The following is a 13,831-nucleotide window of genomic DNA, read 5'->3' as shown; positions in this document are numbered from 1 at the left end:
CCCTGGATTTAAACTTCTCCATACATCTAACAGAAAACTTCTACTAATAAATTCTCCAGTTGTTTGATTATAACAACAACTTTCACATTGAGGACCATCTATCTTCCCATTCATCTGGTGTCATATTCCAGTCACCGAAAATAAAGTCTGTCGGGTAGAGGGATCCCAGCTCTGATACCGCATTAAGATTTGTTTATGAGCAGTAGTTCTATGACAGTACACGTGAATTAATATGAAGAAATGATTTTCAACTTTGAAGACAGCTTGAACCGAACTGCTGCCCAGAGAGAGACTAGGTCAAAGGTCAAAGAGGAAAAGGTGAAGCCACAGTCACGGTATTGATAACTGTGAAGAGTCATATTTAGTCTAAAGCACTGACCTGAACAGCAGCTCTGATCAATCGATTATTGATTACATACAAATAAAATAAATGCAATAAAAGGAATTAAATGCAACATATAAATAAGGATGATGACCCAAAAATAGTATGAAAAAAATATTAAAATAATATTTCAGAAGGACTAAACCAACCTATATACATAGGGGCACCGTGGAACATAACAAAGATATTAAAGGAAAATATTTAAGACTTTACAGGTTTCTTCAGTTTTTATTGCTTTACTGTTCTTTAGTCCATGTAATGAATCAGTATAGTGTCCAATTATTATTTTGAATTGTTGTAGCCTATGTGTGCTGTCTTTTTAGTCCATTTGTGTAAAATAAAATAAAGAGTAAGATGGTTTTCGATCCGACCACTTGGTGGTAGTAAAGCATCACTACGCTATTTTTCCGTCGCCAAGAAGAAAAAGCTCCTCTACGTCATCAAACAGAGCCACGCTCCTACATGTGACGTGAGTGTTCGTGGCTAAAAGTGAACAACGTGAAATAACTGACTTTTATAACAGTTGCTTTCTGGTAAACTACAAACAGCGGGCCACGGTCTCAGCTCGGCCGCCATCTTCACAATGTGCCAAGTGGATGAAGACTACCATGATGGACTGGAGCGCGCGGAGGTGCCCAGGTAGGTCGTCATGTCGCGACACCGCGCACCGAGCCGGGTCTGATCAGCTGTTCATTCTATAGGCTATCTCCCCTCCACATGTGTTATCAGCAGTGTGTGGGAGGGGGTCAGAGTTGCCCCTGGATCTGTGGAGTCAGTCATGACTGCTCGATCACCCAGCAGTCAGAGTGGGCAACTGCCCCACAAACCCAGACACCCAGGGGCACCAACTTTGTCTCTCACTACTGCATTTACATGCATATATATATTACATGAATTTCCCCTAGGGGGTAAATAATCTATCTGTCTATCTATCTATCTATCTATCTATCTATCTATCTATCTATCTATCTATCTATCTATAAAGTGGTACTGGTTGGTCTCTGCATGGTGGTAATGAATTTCCCAGTTGTGGGATTAATAAAGTTAATCTAATCTAAATCTAATATAATCAAGAACAAAGACAATATGCCTCTGACTAAAAAGAAAGATATGTAAAATTAAATGCAAATACATTTTAAACCATCAGATGAAATGTTTCCTCTCCATCACTTGTTGTGGAGCCACTGTGGCTTTCTATCTGCACAGTGTAAATGTCAGCACAAAAATATGAATGCATGGTGTTTTTAACACATCTGTTCTTCCTCCATTCATCAGTGTGTCCAAGAAATGTGTCAAATGCAAAGAGGCAAGTGCAGCTGTGGTCATCAGAGCAGGAGACACATACTGCAGGTAAGACATGCAGCACTCAGCAATGTTTACTGCCATCTGCAGTACAACTGTCAGGTCGTGTTATTCCACAGACGGAGAGTAAATCTGATGTTTGAACTGACCGTAAACAAGCCCAAAATTGAGTTTCAAGATTTGTGTAGATTACCTTTGATGCACCTTTCTAATTGTCCTGATGGCATTAGGATTTGTTTGCAGTATGTTGAGACAATCCTGGTGAAAAATTATGCAAAATAAATGTTGTCTTACTAAAGTGTCATTTTCAGGATTTGTAGGTAAAGAAAAGCATAATGATTAAAGATATGATTTGGCTGTACAAATAAATTCTATTTATAAAAGACGGTTGATCACTATTTGTCGAACACATGTAGTTCTGTCAGTTTATTTGAGATCCTGCTTCACATGCGTTCTGCCTGTCTGTCGGTTCTCGAATAAAAGCCTGGTCATTTAAAGCATTATCTCAAGCTGGAGGGATTCCGCATGATGTCCATTTTACACAGCACCAATTCCATCAGTACAACAGCATGTCCCACTCACCACTCTGCTGAAAACAGCTTCTCTTTTTAAAACTAGTATTGTTCTCATTCACTAATTATTGCCAGTTGCCTGTACGTTTACATTAGGGCTGCATGATGTGCAAAAAAAAAATCATATTGGGATTATTTTGGCAGATATTGTGATTTCAGTTGGAATGGTCATTGTTGCATTTAATTTTCACTGAAAAAATTTAAAATGATGGCGATGTGATTTTTGTTGGTCTTGTACTAAACAAACATGTTCCTTTACGTCTGGAGAATATGATTTGTAGTCCATGGCGTCTCTGTAGCACCACAGCGCTAACGGTGCTAACAATGTACAACAATGTGACACATTTTACCTTCATCACAACAATAGCAGCTCCTGTGATTTGGATATTGCACTTGACCATGTTGCGATTTCGATTATATCTCAACTAATTGTGCAGCCCTAGTTTACATGTATATCAGCTGCTGAGTGACTGCTAATTAAACTCAACTACTCCTGCAAATGTTTCACCATCTACTGGCAAAGAGAAAAAGTATGCTCGTTGAACAGCTGGAAGGCTTTTAGTGTGAAGAAACATCTGTGCAGAAAGGTTTAAGTTGCACCAACAGTGGCTTATAAAGTGGAGGTAACTGGAAATAACAGTGTTAGTGTAAGAGAGGAGAAACAACTGTAATTCTAAACAGGAACAGATCAGAAAACAGACAGGAAATATAATTAAAAATAAAAGCCTGTTTCTCTGCCGTTGATGTAAATAACCGGCACTATTGGAGAATTTACAGTCTAAATGTAACTTTTAGTCTTGGCTTGTGCAGGTATTCAACCTGCTCCACATCTGATGTAGTAACAACAGTGTTCACAGTGTGTGGGAGGATTGTTTTTGTCATCTCCGGCTGTGTTGTCAGAGCCGGGGTGCGTGGCTGGAGGAGATCATTTTACATGCTTCGAGAAGCGTTTCCCTGACTTTGCTCCCATCATTCCTCCGTCTGTGTCAGGGGCTGTTTCAAGGAATACTTCATCCACAAGTTCAGAGCCATGCTGGGCAAAAACAGGATCATCTTCCCTGGAGAGAAGGTAAACAGTTCTCTCCTGACACAACGACATGAAGTTCACTTCACTGCAGTTCATTTTCTGAGTTACACACACAGAACTGAAGAGGTGTGATGTGTATATTTGCAGCAGCTCTGTAACTGTGAGCGTCCTCTCTGCTTGCAGGTGCTGCTGGCTGTATCTGGTGGTTCTTCGTCCTCTTCAATGCTCAGTCAAGTCCAAGAGGTTTACTGTTTGTCTTACTATCAAAGAAATAATCCCAGTGATTTGATAGATTGTTCTGTTTGGTGAGAAGATCATAGAAACCCCAATAATCTGTGTGGCTCTGTAGATGTTATGGTCTGGTGCTGCGTACATTCACTGCTCAGGCTTCTTGTTGAATGATGCCAAAGCTGAGTGAGAGCAGACCACTTGACTATCAGCACAAATGTGAAGCTGAGGTCAGCCTGTTGGTGTGTGGGTCAAACTCTTGGCTTCAGAGCAAAGAGACAGATTACAATACATTTTTGTAGTGATTCAATCAGGCCAGACTTTCTCCTTGTGGCTCACTCTTTGGTAAATCTGTTTTATTATCCATACGCTTGGTTACCAGAGGATGAGTCCTATTCTTTTCAGTTACCTCTAACCATTTCTCCAATCTCAGGCTGCAAAATCTATTTATTTCGTACACAAGATGTCTCATTTTCCATTTCTAGATTTAACATAACGCGTCTCACCTGATGCCCACAAATTTGTACCCCATGCAAAGTTTGTTGAAACCCGTTTCCTGGTTTGGGTTCTTCAGTTCCAATTAAGAAAATCTTATTTCCCCAGCACACAGTGACATTTGAGAGAGTAGCTTTAATTGTGTTTTGGTTTGGAGGAACTTGACTGGCCCCTCGCAGATCCCTGACCTCAACCCATCCAGCACCTGTGAGTCAGGCCTCATCACGAGCGTCTGATGCTCTGAATGGGAACAAATCCCTCAATATCCGCTGGAGAGACTGAAACCAGAGGAGTGGAGGCTGTTGGAGCAGCACATCGATGACCATGGGGTCACAACCTCATCTTCAGCTGTCACACAGGGCTGGAATGCTTGCTCTTCCACAAACCTTTGGCCATGTGTTTTTCTGAGGAGACATTTTGCTGATATATTTGGTCCCCAGAGGATAAATCTCCTTTTTGACATAATGACCCCATGACCTTTCTTCTCACACCCCAAAACCCCGAAAGGCTTTCATTGATTGGTCCATTCCATGGATGATTTTCACTAATGGACCAAACAACTAAAACCCATGCTGTTTCATGAACACTAAATGATGATTAAATGATCTAATAGATGATGAAATGCAGCTTAAAATTCTGGTGTTTATTACTCATTGATTTAGATTCTAATAACCCTTTAGTTATTGTCATTCATTAAACTGAAAACCTTTGTCTTCCTCTCAGGGTCTGAGTCAGAATGCTCATAAGAAGTTGAGATTCTTACCTGGCATCGTTTACATCGATGGTAAATTAAATGAACAGTATTGCTCTTTAACTGAGTGTTATCAGTTTCATAACTTTGGTCCTCTCTGAATCAATTGTGGCCTAAACATTTTACACCGACTTTGTGTGTTACTGTTCCCAGAGGGTGGAGCTGTAGGTCAGTCTGTGGAGGAAAGACGGAGGACGGTGGCTGAGCTGCAGGCTGTGTTCAAAGCTACTGGTTTCCCCTTCCACATGGTGCCTCTGGAACAGGTGACTGCTCAGTCAATTCACAGTCCAAAGCCCCTTCCTCATGGAGGAGCAGGGGTGTCACAGGAAAAGTAATAAAGCATTTTTTTTAAATTTCATATTTTAATAGGCTTTAAAACAAGAATTGTAACATGAATTTATAAATGAAAGATTGATGCATCAATAGATACTTGATAAGATGTAAAATTGATTTACAAAAACAGCACAAAACTCGTTAAATAAACTATTTAGAAATACATTTGTTAATTCATGAATAAATAATAGAATTTGAAAAACTACTTGAAAAGGTAGTTTAATAATGGGAATAAATAACTAGATTCCCTTTTCAAGAATTTATAAATGAATTATTATTCCTCTCTGGGCTTCAGTGCTGGTAAAACCAGGCTAAACAATCCCAATTGGCCATGGGATGTAACCAGCTCTCTGATTGGTTGGAGAGCTAACCAGTGGGTTTTACAGCACTGAAGCCCAGAGTGTCACAGAAAGGCTAACAGGAGAAGCTAAATGACTAAGCTAATGGATTAGCTAACTGGAAAAAGGAAATGGAAATTAAAAAATGATTGATTGATTAATTGTTCATTTATAAATTCTTTTTACAATTCCTATTTTATGGTCTTTAAGGTAAAATATGAAATTCAGGAAATGTTTTATTACTTTTCCTGTGACATGAACTTTGTGACCTAAATACATAAAAGTCACATGGACAATCTGATGCTGTCACAATAACAAAAAGATGACATCAGCACAAAGAAAGAGATTTTTCTTTCCTCAGATCCAACAGTTTCTTTAATGTCTCCTCCGACGTCCTCTCAGGTTCTGGATCTTCCCAGTTCAGTTGTGGTGACGGCTCCAGCTGCCTCGGAGCAGCCGGCCAGCGCCTACAAAGCAGCGGTGGATCACTTCATTCAGAGCGACAGCAGCAGCTGTTCGACTCCACAGGACCATGAGCAAACGTCGGTGCCGGAGGTTCAGGAGTCCCACACACAGCTCCTGCAGCAGCTGGTCGGCTCAGCTCAGACACTGACGGCCAGACAGGACCTGCTGAACACACTAAGGTCAGACAGAGGGAGCTCCTGGCTCAGATCCTTACAGGACGTCTTGATGCTGCTTCTGTATTTAGTTTCAAGTTTAACCAGAGATGTTGCTCTAGGATAACACACCACTCTGTCCTCCATTGTTTTGTCATGTATAATGAAAGAGGAAACACTTTGGACTTACTGTACTTTTGGCAGCACTAGTGACCATTATCCAAGTGGTGTGTGAATGACAGTCAGAGCCAGAGGCATGTTGTGTTCATGTTGTCCGCCCATCCCATTCCCGTGCACACGATGTCAAAGTAACGTCTTGACGGAGCTTTTTCAAATTTGGCACAAACCTTCACCAGGACTCAAGGATGAAGTGATTAGATTTTGGTGTTCAAAGGTCAAAGGTAAAGGTTGTGGTAACCTCATAAAACACGATTTTGGCCTTGTGAACACGATGTCTCAGTTAACGCCTTGAGGGAATTTCTTCACACAGCATTATGACAAAGATTTCACACAAATGGTTCATATCTTATGACTCTGGATAAACAGGGATGTGACCTGAAACTAGTCTGAGTGGAGGAGGAAGACAACCACCAGGAGGTGATTGTAGTTTTTCATGGGAGCATTATTTTCTTCTCTCCTGCAATCATACCACATGGTCGGATACAAAAGAGGCCAAGAGAGAATGGTGGTAGAGGTGCAGAGAAAATTTAGTATATATTTGCTATTCTCCTCACCTGTTAGAATTATTCTGTTCAAACTCATGTTGAGAAACTAGAGTAGAGTATTTTAAGATTTGCTCTCTCTCAGTCCAATCTGACCCCACTGTGTGTTCTCTTCACAGGCATCATCTGCTGGTGCACACGGCTCGCACTGAGGGATACAGCAAACTGATGCTGGGAGACAACTGCACCAGAGTGGCTGTGAAACTGCTCACCAGTATCTCACTGGGCAGAGGAGCACAGCTGGCTCAGGACACGGTGTGTGTGCGTGTGTGTGATTGTGTGTGTGTCCGTGCGTGCGTGCATAGATGACAGACAATTGGAGAGGCTCAACAATTGCATTTACTGCAGTGTGTGTGTGTGTGTGTGTGTTTCAACAGGGTTTCTCTGACTCCAGGTATGGTGACATCATATTAGTGAGACCAATGAGGGACTACTCAGCCAAAGAAATCGCGTACTACAACCACATGTTCCGCGTTCCCTCTGTTTTTATACCAGGCGGGGACACTAAGGTAAGATCAGCTGGCAGTACATGTGACAGTAACAGTACCAGACAGAAAACAAACAAAAAACATTGCCTGGCACAGCGCTGTGGTTCACCTGGTAGAGCACATACCATTTACCTCACCACAGCAGCCTGGCTTCCAGTGCGACTGAGGCCCTTTGCTGTATGGCATCCTCTCTCTCTCTTCCCTGACGTTCCTGTCTCTCTCTCACTGTCCCTGTCATAATAAAGCCAAAAATGGCCAGAACATAAATTTAAAAAAGAAGCAGTATCTCAGTGAGAACTTGTTATGCCAATTAATGTGTTGGAGCCATAAGCTTTCTGTACGATCACTGAACCCCCTCCAATCCCGAGACACCAGTGTTGTATGTTGGTGAGTGGGATGTATTAGTTATGAAAAACTACAGCAAACAGGAATCACCTGAGCACAGTTTGGAGCAAAGGGTCTGAATACTTTTGGAAATGGGAGATTTCGCTTTTTGATTTTTACAGCTGTGACCTTGTGAGTCCGTGTGTGTGTGTGTCATCATTGCAACCATGACTACATAGTATTCAAGGGTGGTAAAGTCGACATGTTACCAGGCGTCCCGGCTGGTCTGATCCAGTTACTTTCTGAAACCACTGTATATACGTCCCTGTTACTGCATCGGTCCATTCACACCAACATAAAATGCGCAGGTTTACTGTGAGTCAATAAACTTGTCAACATGTGTGTCAGACATGTTTGTGTGTGTCCCACAGACAACAGACAAAGCCAGTATCCAGCGTCTGACAGAGAGCTTTGTCACCAAACTGCAGGCCGACTTCCCCTCCACTGTCAGCACCATCTACAGGTCAGTGAGAAACCACACACACATCATCTGCACAGGCGTGTATTCTACAGGAAGTACTCAGCATAAGGTTCGACATTTTCATGATGGCTTGATAATGGAAACTGGGCGTTTTGGAAACGGTAGATGAACCACTGCCTGCTTTGTCCGACCATTAGTAAGTAACCAGCTGGGGAAGCATTTGGAACCGTACGCTCATCACAAACCTGCTGTGTGTCCTGCAGGACCAGCGAGAAGCTGCAGACAGCGTGTAGGAAGTCCTCCACAGCTGACCAGGCTGACAGGTGTCTGCTCTGTATGTGTGCGCTGGACACTGCTGTTGGTGAGTGTTGTGTGGAACAGCTGCTCTCTCGATGACTGCTGTAACAACTAGTTGTGGTAACTTTATTCCAATAAGCATTGTTAAGAGCTGCACTTGGTGAGCTCATGGGTCAGGACAGGCAGGAGGCCTTTTAACACTAATAATAAAACTATCATATAAATAAAACATTAAAATACACAAAATACCATTGCTCTAAAAGAAGCTAAAAACATTACCTGGGAGTTCCAAAACTTGCAATGTGTGGTATGTAGTGTTCACTCCTGTGTTCAGATGTCAGCCCTGTTTCACTGTTCACACTTTAGCTGCAAGTGCATGTGTTTGTGCAGTAGACAGACTGTCAAGCCAAACTGTGATAGAGATAGTTAGCACACTTTTCACAGCTGACGTGAGTAAAACTGGACCACAGATTCCACTGAAATTCCACATAAATGTTGTCTAATGCACCAACTTTAAGATTTCCGTCCTTGTGAGTCCTTGTGCGAGTCGTGAGGGTGAGTCCCGCATAGTCAGACCCATCTCCACAGCTCTGTGTCAGGGCCGGATATTGGTCTGGCTATAGAAAAAAATAGCTGGCCAAAACGACCTGGCTTGTTTGCATTTCTTTAAACCAATCACAAGTCGTCTTAGGAGGCGCTGAGCTCAGGATGCAGCGACAGTGCCGCTGCAAAATAGTGTCAGAGGAGAACTTGTTTCACAGGGGATCGGTAATTCCCTGCAAAGAAAACACCTCAAAAAAACAGTAAAGACGTGTGTTGACTGTGTGAACAGCGTGTGTTGATGTTGATGTGTGTTGAGAGGTAAGTTCAGTCCAGCTGCCTTCAAAATCGAATGGTTGGTTTTTCCTCTGTTATGATGGCTGTAGTACAAGAACACACGCCTGTAACTTTTGTTCAACCTTCAGATAATCTTTTTCAGTGTCATGAGAATGAGCTGTCAGCCCTCTTCATGTGGACAGCCTCCACTCACGTACAGTAAACATAAGATCCATTTCCCATATGCCATGTTATCACGGACGGTAATGAATTAGTATCGGACCTCCTATAGAGCACTCGCTCAACCTCGCAGCAAGATTTTCACTTTGCAAAGCTTTCCAAAAGGTCATGACCTCACTGGTCACTGAACATATAGAAAACATGCGTGAGCCTTCGACTGATGCGGCCAACAGACTGAGGTGTAGACAGATGTGGATCACCGGTGTGCAGAGAGAGGACTGTCACAGATTCTCAATACAGAAAAATAAAACTAATACAAACCACTGCACACATCTCCATGGAAACGGTGATATGCATAACAAGCTGAAGACGCCCTCCGCACTGAGCACCTGGTTGGCTGGAGCAGATAGAAGCATTAACCCCACGAAGTCATTCACGAATTTTTCCTCCGTCTTGCCTCCCCTCTTCCTTTGTCTCCCTCTCTTCTTTCAGAGAACGCTTCTGCCTTTCAGGCCACACTGACCTCAGAGCAGCTCTCCCAGAATAAACCTTCAGGAGCCACAGGGACTGAGACCCCGAGACCAAACCCAGGTACAGTGCACCTTTCACCTCCAGTCATGCCTTCTGTGTTTCTGGAGCCAGAACATTCAGTAGAGAACAGAATACAGATTATTAGCATTACAGTGTCTTTTATGTTTTTTCATTTGAATCATATAGTTAATAGTGGCACAGCTTTAACGTTGGTATTCGGCACTGGGTAGAAACCCTCTGCAGCTGGGCTCACATGATGTGGTCTTCTGAATCCTGCAGGGGGACGTTTCTACACTCAGCTGTTAGTACAATCTGTTTCCTCTGTTTCCATTTAAGCTCCAGTGGAGCAAGAATCAACTGCTCCCTCTGGACAGTGCTGTTCCTCCGGAGGAGAGGATTGTGGGAGAGCAGAGAGAGGTGGTGGAGGCTGCTGTTCTTCTGCCAAGTGAGTGTTCAGGGATTTGTGTCTCTTAATTTGGGCAGTGATTGATCTGTAGTAATGAGGGACTCACACAGGAGGCGTAACAGGAAAAATGTTGTAAACAAGCTAATCCTAAACTTGTGGCTCTAAACAGGACTCAGGCTCTCAGCTGACCTGTGTCAAATAATTACCTCATTTATGAAGTGAGACTGCAGACGTCACTGAGTGTCAGAACCGCCGGGCTTTATTTTTTCTGTGAAGGCCTTGTGGAAAGTTGCTGTTTCTGAACCTCGAACACAACTGATTCAGACCAAGACAGTTGATTATTATTTCTATGTTATCATTTTATTATTATTCCATCTCATTTTACATTAATGCCGTTAATGTTTTTCATTTTACATCAATGTTATTTGGCAAGTTTGTTTGTATAGCACATGATCATACACAGAGGTCATCCAGTGTGCTTCACAGAAATAAAAGAAGCATCTTAAGAGAAATAACAGAAGCAGAAAACTAGATGTAAAAAGCATGAAAGAAAACTGCATTAAAACAGTATTAAAGCACGGATTATAAAATAGTCATCAAAGCGTAAGATTAAAAGATTCAGTGAAGGCAGAGGAGAGGAGGCAGTTTTTACCTTCTTTCTAAAGCCAGATATGGTTTGGGCAGATTGAGTTTCAATTAAGACATTATTGTATCTTTGGAGTTTTACTGCAAACACAGTGTTGTAGCAATAACAAGCGAACTTGCCCTGGTTTATTGACCCAGATAAATCCTCCCCATCTGCCTCATGTCAGACCAATGTCGTTATCTTCAGACTCTGTGCTGTTGTTCTGTTCCAGGGACCCAGAGAGAACCGATCTGAAGAGCCTGTTGTGTTACAGCTGTCAGCTGACCATCAAAGACATGGTGAGTGGAAACACCTGCACAGGTGCACAGGAACATCCTGAATGTGTGTCATGATTTCCAACTGCAATCTAAACATTGTGTTTGTTCATCATGATTGTTGAACTGGAGACAACTAGTTTGGTCTCATACAGAGTGTTTTCACATATTTTTTTTTTTTTTTTTTAAAAGAAGCTGTGCAGTAAGAACATACAGACCTCTCTCAGCTCCTTTGTGTTTTCTTCTAGTCGTCACTGGAGCGTCTCCCTCAGTACATCCTGTCAGAGGCTCAGAGGAGGCAGAGGAGGTGAGGAGGATATTTGGTTCATTTAAAAGACCAATTTTCATTCTAGAGTGTATGTACATGTAATCATATCCCGTTCACACCAAGCATAAATAGTGCTTTTCTGCTCTTTTAATGTCATTTTCATGTCAGCCCAGTATGAATACCAAGATACTGTCGGCCAAACAAACCGACCATATCAACATTATAACATTATTTTTTTTTCTTATTGTTTTCTGTTCCTCCACCATCACAGCACTTTAATAATCAGAGTATTGTATTGTACTATTGTAATTAGATTTGATCAAATTGATATTGATAAAAGTTTCATTCGTTATCAAAGTCAAGGCATCTGTATCAATGCTGATTTCGAAGATTTTTAACAAGACCCAGCTCTATCTGTACGTCACGTCATATAAGCATTCTACCTAGTGTCAGCTGGTTTCAGCTCTTTACCTGTTTGCTTCTCTGCTCACATACAGTATTTTAATACAGCTGAATTCACAATAAAGCTGTTCTCATTTACCTTTTTTTTTTGTTTGTTTCTGTTGTCATGACAATGGAACACGTTTGAAACAGTGACTAAAACGTGGTCCATTAAGACTACATGTTAACCAGCAGTCACTTCAAGCTGCTGCTAAAATCCTGATTCTTTAACCACGACTTAGCCATACATGTCAGTGAAAGACAGACTGAGCTGTGATTTCAGTTTTATTTACATGCTAGATCATCACTTAGAGAGAAAGGTAGAAGCATCAGAATTATCTTTCTTATTTTGCGTCTCACACATGACTTTCTTCTATGGACAGTAATCAAGGTTTGTACAAAAAGTCCCTAGATTTGTCACTAGGGGAGTTTTTGAGAACAAGTCACTGAAAAGTCAGTTCATCTAGGCACAAAGTTGGCAACACTGCTTGTTCACATCAATTCATTTCTAAATAATAACGACCAATGAGGAAACTCCAATCCCTGGCTGAGCGACCAATGGTGTAACTTGATCAGTCCCAGTCTTTAGACCTGCTGTTGCGGTCCAGCCAAAATACTTCACAATGAGATGTAATGATCTAAGATGTGTTGTGTTGTGTTGTGTTGTGTTGTGTTGTGTTGTGTTGTGTTGTGTTGTGCAGGTCTCAGATGAGAGAGGAGATCAGTGAGTTCCTGCTGGATGATGGTGATGAAGGCAGTTAGAGGGAGGAGCCTCTGAAGCTAAATGTTCACCTCCAGCTGTCCGCTCTGAAAAACGTACATCACCACTCTGCTCATTCCAACGTGCAGCCAGTGGACAACTTTAAAATAGAAATACTTCCCAAATATACTGAGTTTTACAAAAGAAGCCCCATGTGAGAGGTGGTCGCTCATACAGCACATGGCTAAGCAACAGGGGGCTGTGTTGGGGGGGGGTTGTAAGTCCAGTTTGAGAAACATCCGTGAGTTTGGAGATTTATCAGACACTGAAACACAGCCCACAGGCTTATAATACTACAGACAGGAGTTTACAACTCTAGAAAGTTACCATGGCAACAACTGTTTTATTTCTTTTGTAACAACAATCACAAAATGAAGAGCAGGATCATGTTACAAAGTGATATTAAAGTATTTGTTTTTTCCATCTAAAGTTTTTTTTCATACGTTCATTATTATCCTGTCATGTGGATTGAGTTCAGAGGCTGGTGAAAACCTGACGTTTGAAGAATGGAGAACTGGAACAGAACCAGATCACAGATCAGTTTGACGCTGAGATTTTGTATTTGTAATTTCTTCTAGAAATAAAGTTTTTATTTAAAGCTGCTTTCAAGCCATTCAAATGTTGTGCTGGTAATCTGTGCTGTTAACTCATTACAATCAATTAGCATTAGCTTAACACTGAGCTCATTTTCTACAGTGATGCTGCATGCCTCAAAAGAAAAATAAGAAAACACATCGTGGCTAGTGTATGTGCTGAAGCTGCTGTCAGAGTTCACCTTCTTAAAAAATGTCAGATTAACGTTCTGGATTCCACCAGTTTGTTCTTGTTTAAAGCTGTGTTTAGCTGCACAGCTGTTGCTGCTGTCTGTCATGTGACCTGTGACCCAGTACTTCTCAGGAAGCTACAGTCAGTGCTTCACTTAAACATGGGCTGTGGTCGAAAAGTCTTTTTTCTTATGAAGGTCGAAACTGATGAAATGAGCTGAAGTCTCTGAGCAGCACCATGATCACAGCTGCTCCACTTCTCTACATGAGGAGGAAAGGAGCTTCAGTGCTTCCTATCTTATCTCCTTTAGCAGAGGAAACACTGGACCTTCCTTTAGGAAAGGAAAGGAGAAATGCTGTCCCACAATTCCTTGCTGCAGCAACATTTAAAGTGACACACCATTGTAG

General features: G+C 41.8%; 1 protein-coding gene across 1 annotated transcript; it reads left to right on the top strand.

Moving 5' to 3' along the window:
* The first annotated feature begins 831 nt into the window (after window positions 1-831).
* Window positions 832-13,272, top strand: ctu2 (cytosolic thiouridylase subunit 2 homolog (S. pombe)). Its single transcript, XM_056394788.1, has 16 exons — window positions 832-1,021; window positions 1,658-1,732; window positions 3,247-3,325; window positions 3,467-3,526; window positions 4,730-4,790; window positions 4,911-5,020; window positions 5,831-6,072; window positions 6,887-7,022; window positions 7,145-7,276; window positions 8,011-8,102; window positions 8,324-8,421; window positions 9,846-9,944; window positions 10,221-10,329; window positions 11,148-11,214; window positions 11,439-11,497; window positions 12,601-13,272. The coding sequence occupies exons 1-16, from the start codon at window positions 966-968 to the stop codon at window positions 12,659-12,661; spliced, it is 1,536 nt and encodes a 511-aa protein (XP_056250763.1). The 5' UTR covers window positions 832-965; the 3' UTR covers window positions 12,662-13,272.
* Window positions 13,273-13,831: the final 559 nt, after the last annotated feature.

This window comes from Seriola aureovittata, chromosome 14, assembly GCF_021018895.1.
Source record: "Seriola aureovittata isolate HTS-2021-v1 ecotype China chromosome 14, ASM2101889v1, whole genome shotgun sequence".
In the NCBI taxonomy this organism is placed as follows: Eukaryota; Metazoa; Chordata; class Actinopteri; order Carangiformes; family Carangidae; genus Seriola; species Seriola aureovittata.
The sequence above is the reverse complement of the archived record's forward strand: the minus strand, read 5'-3'. Positions and strand labels throughout refer to the sequence as shown.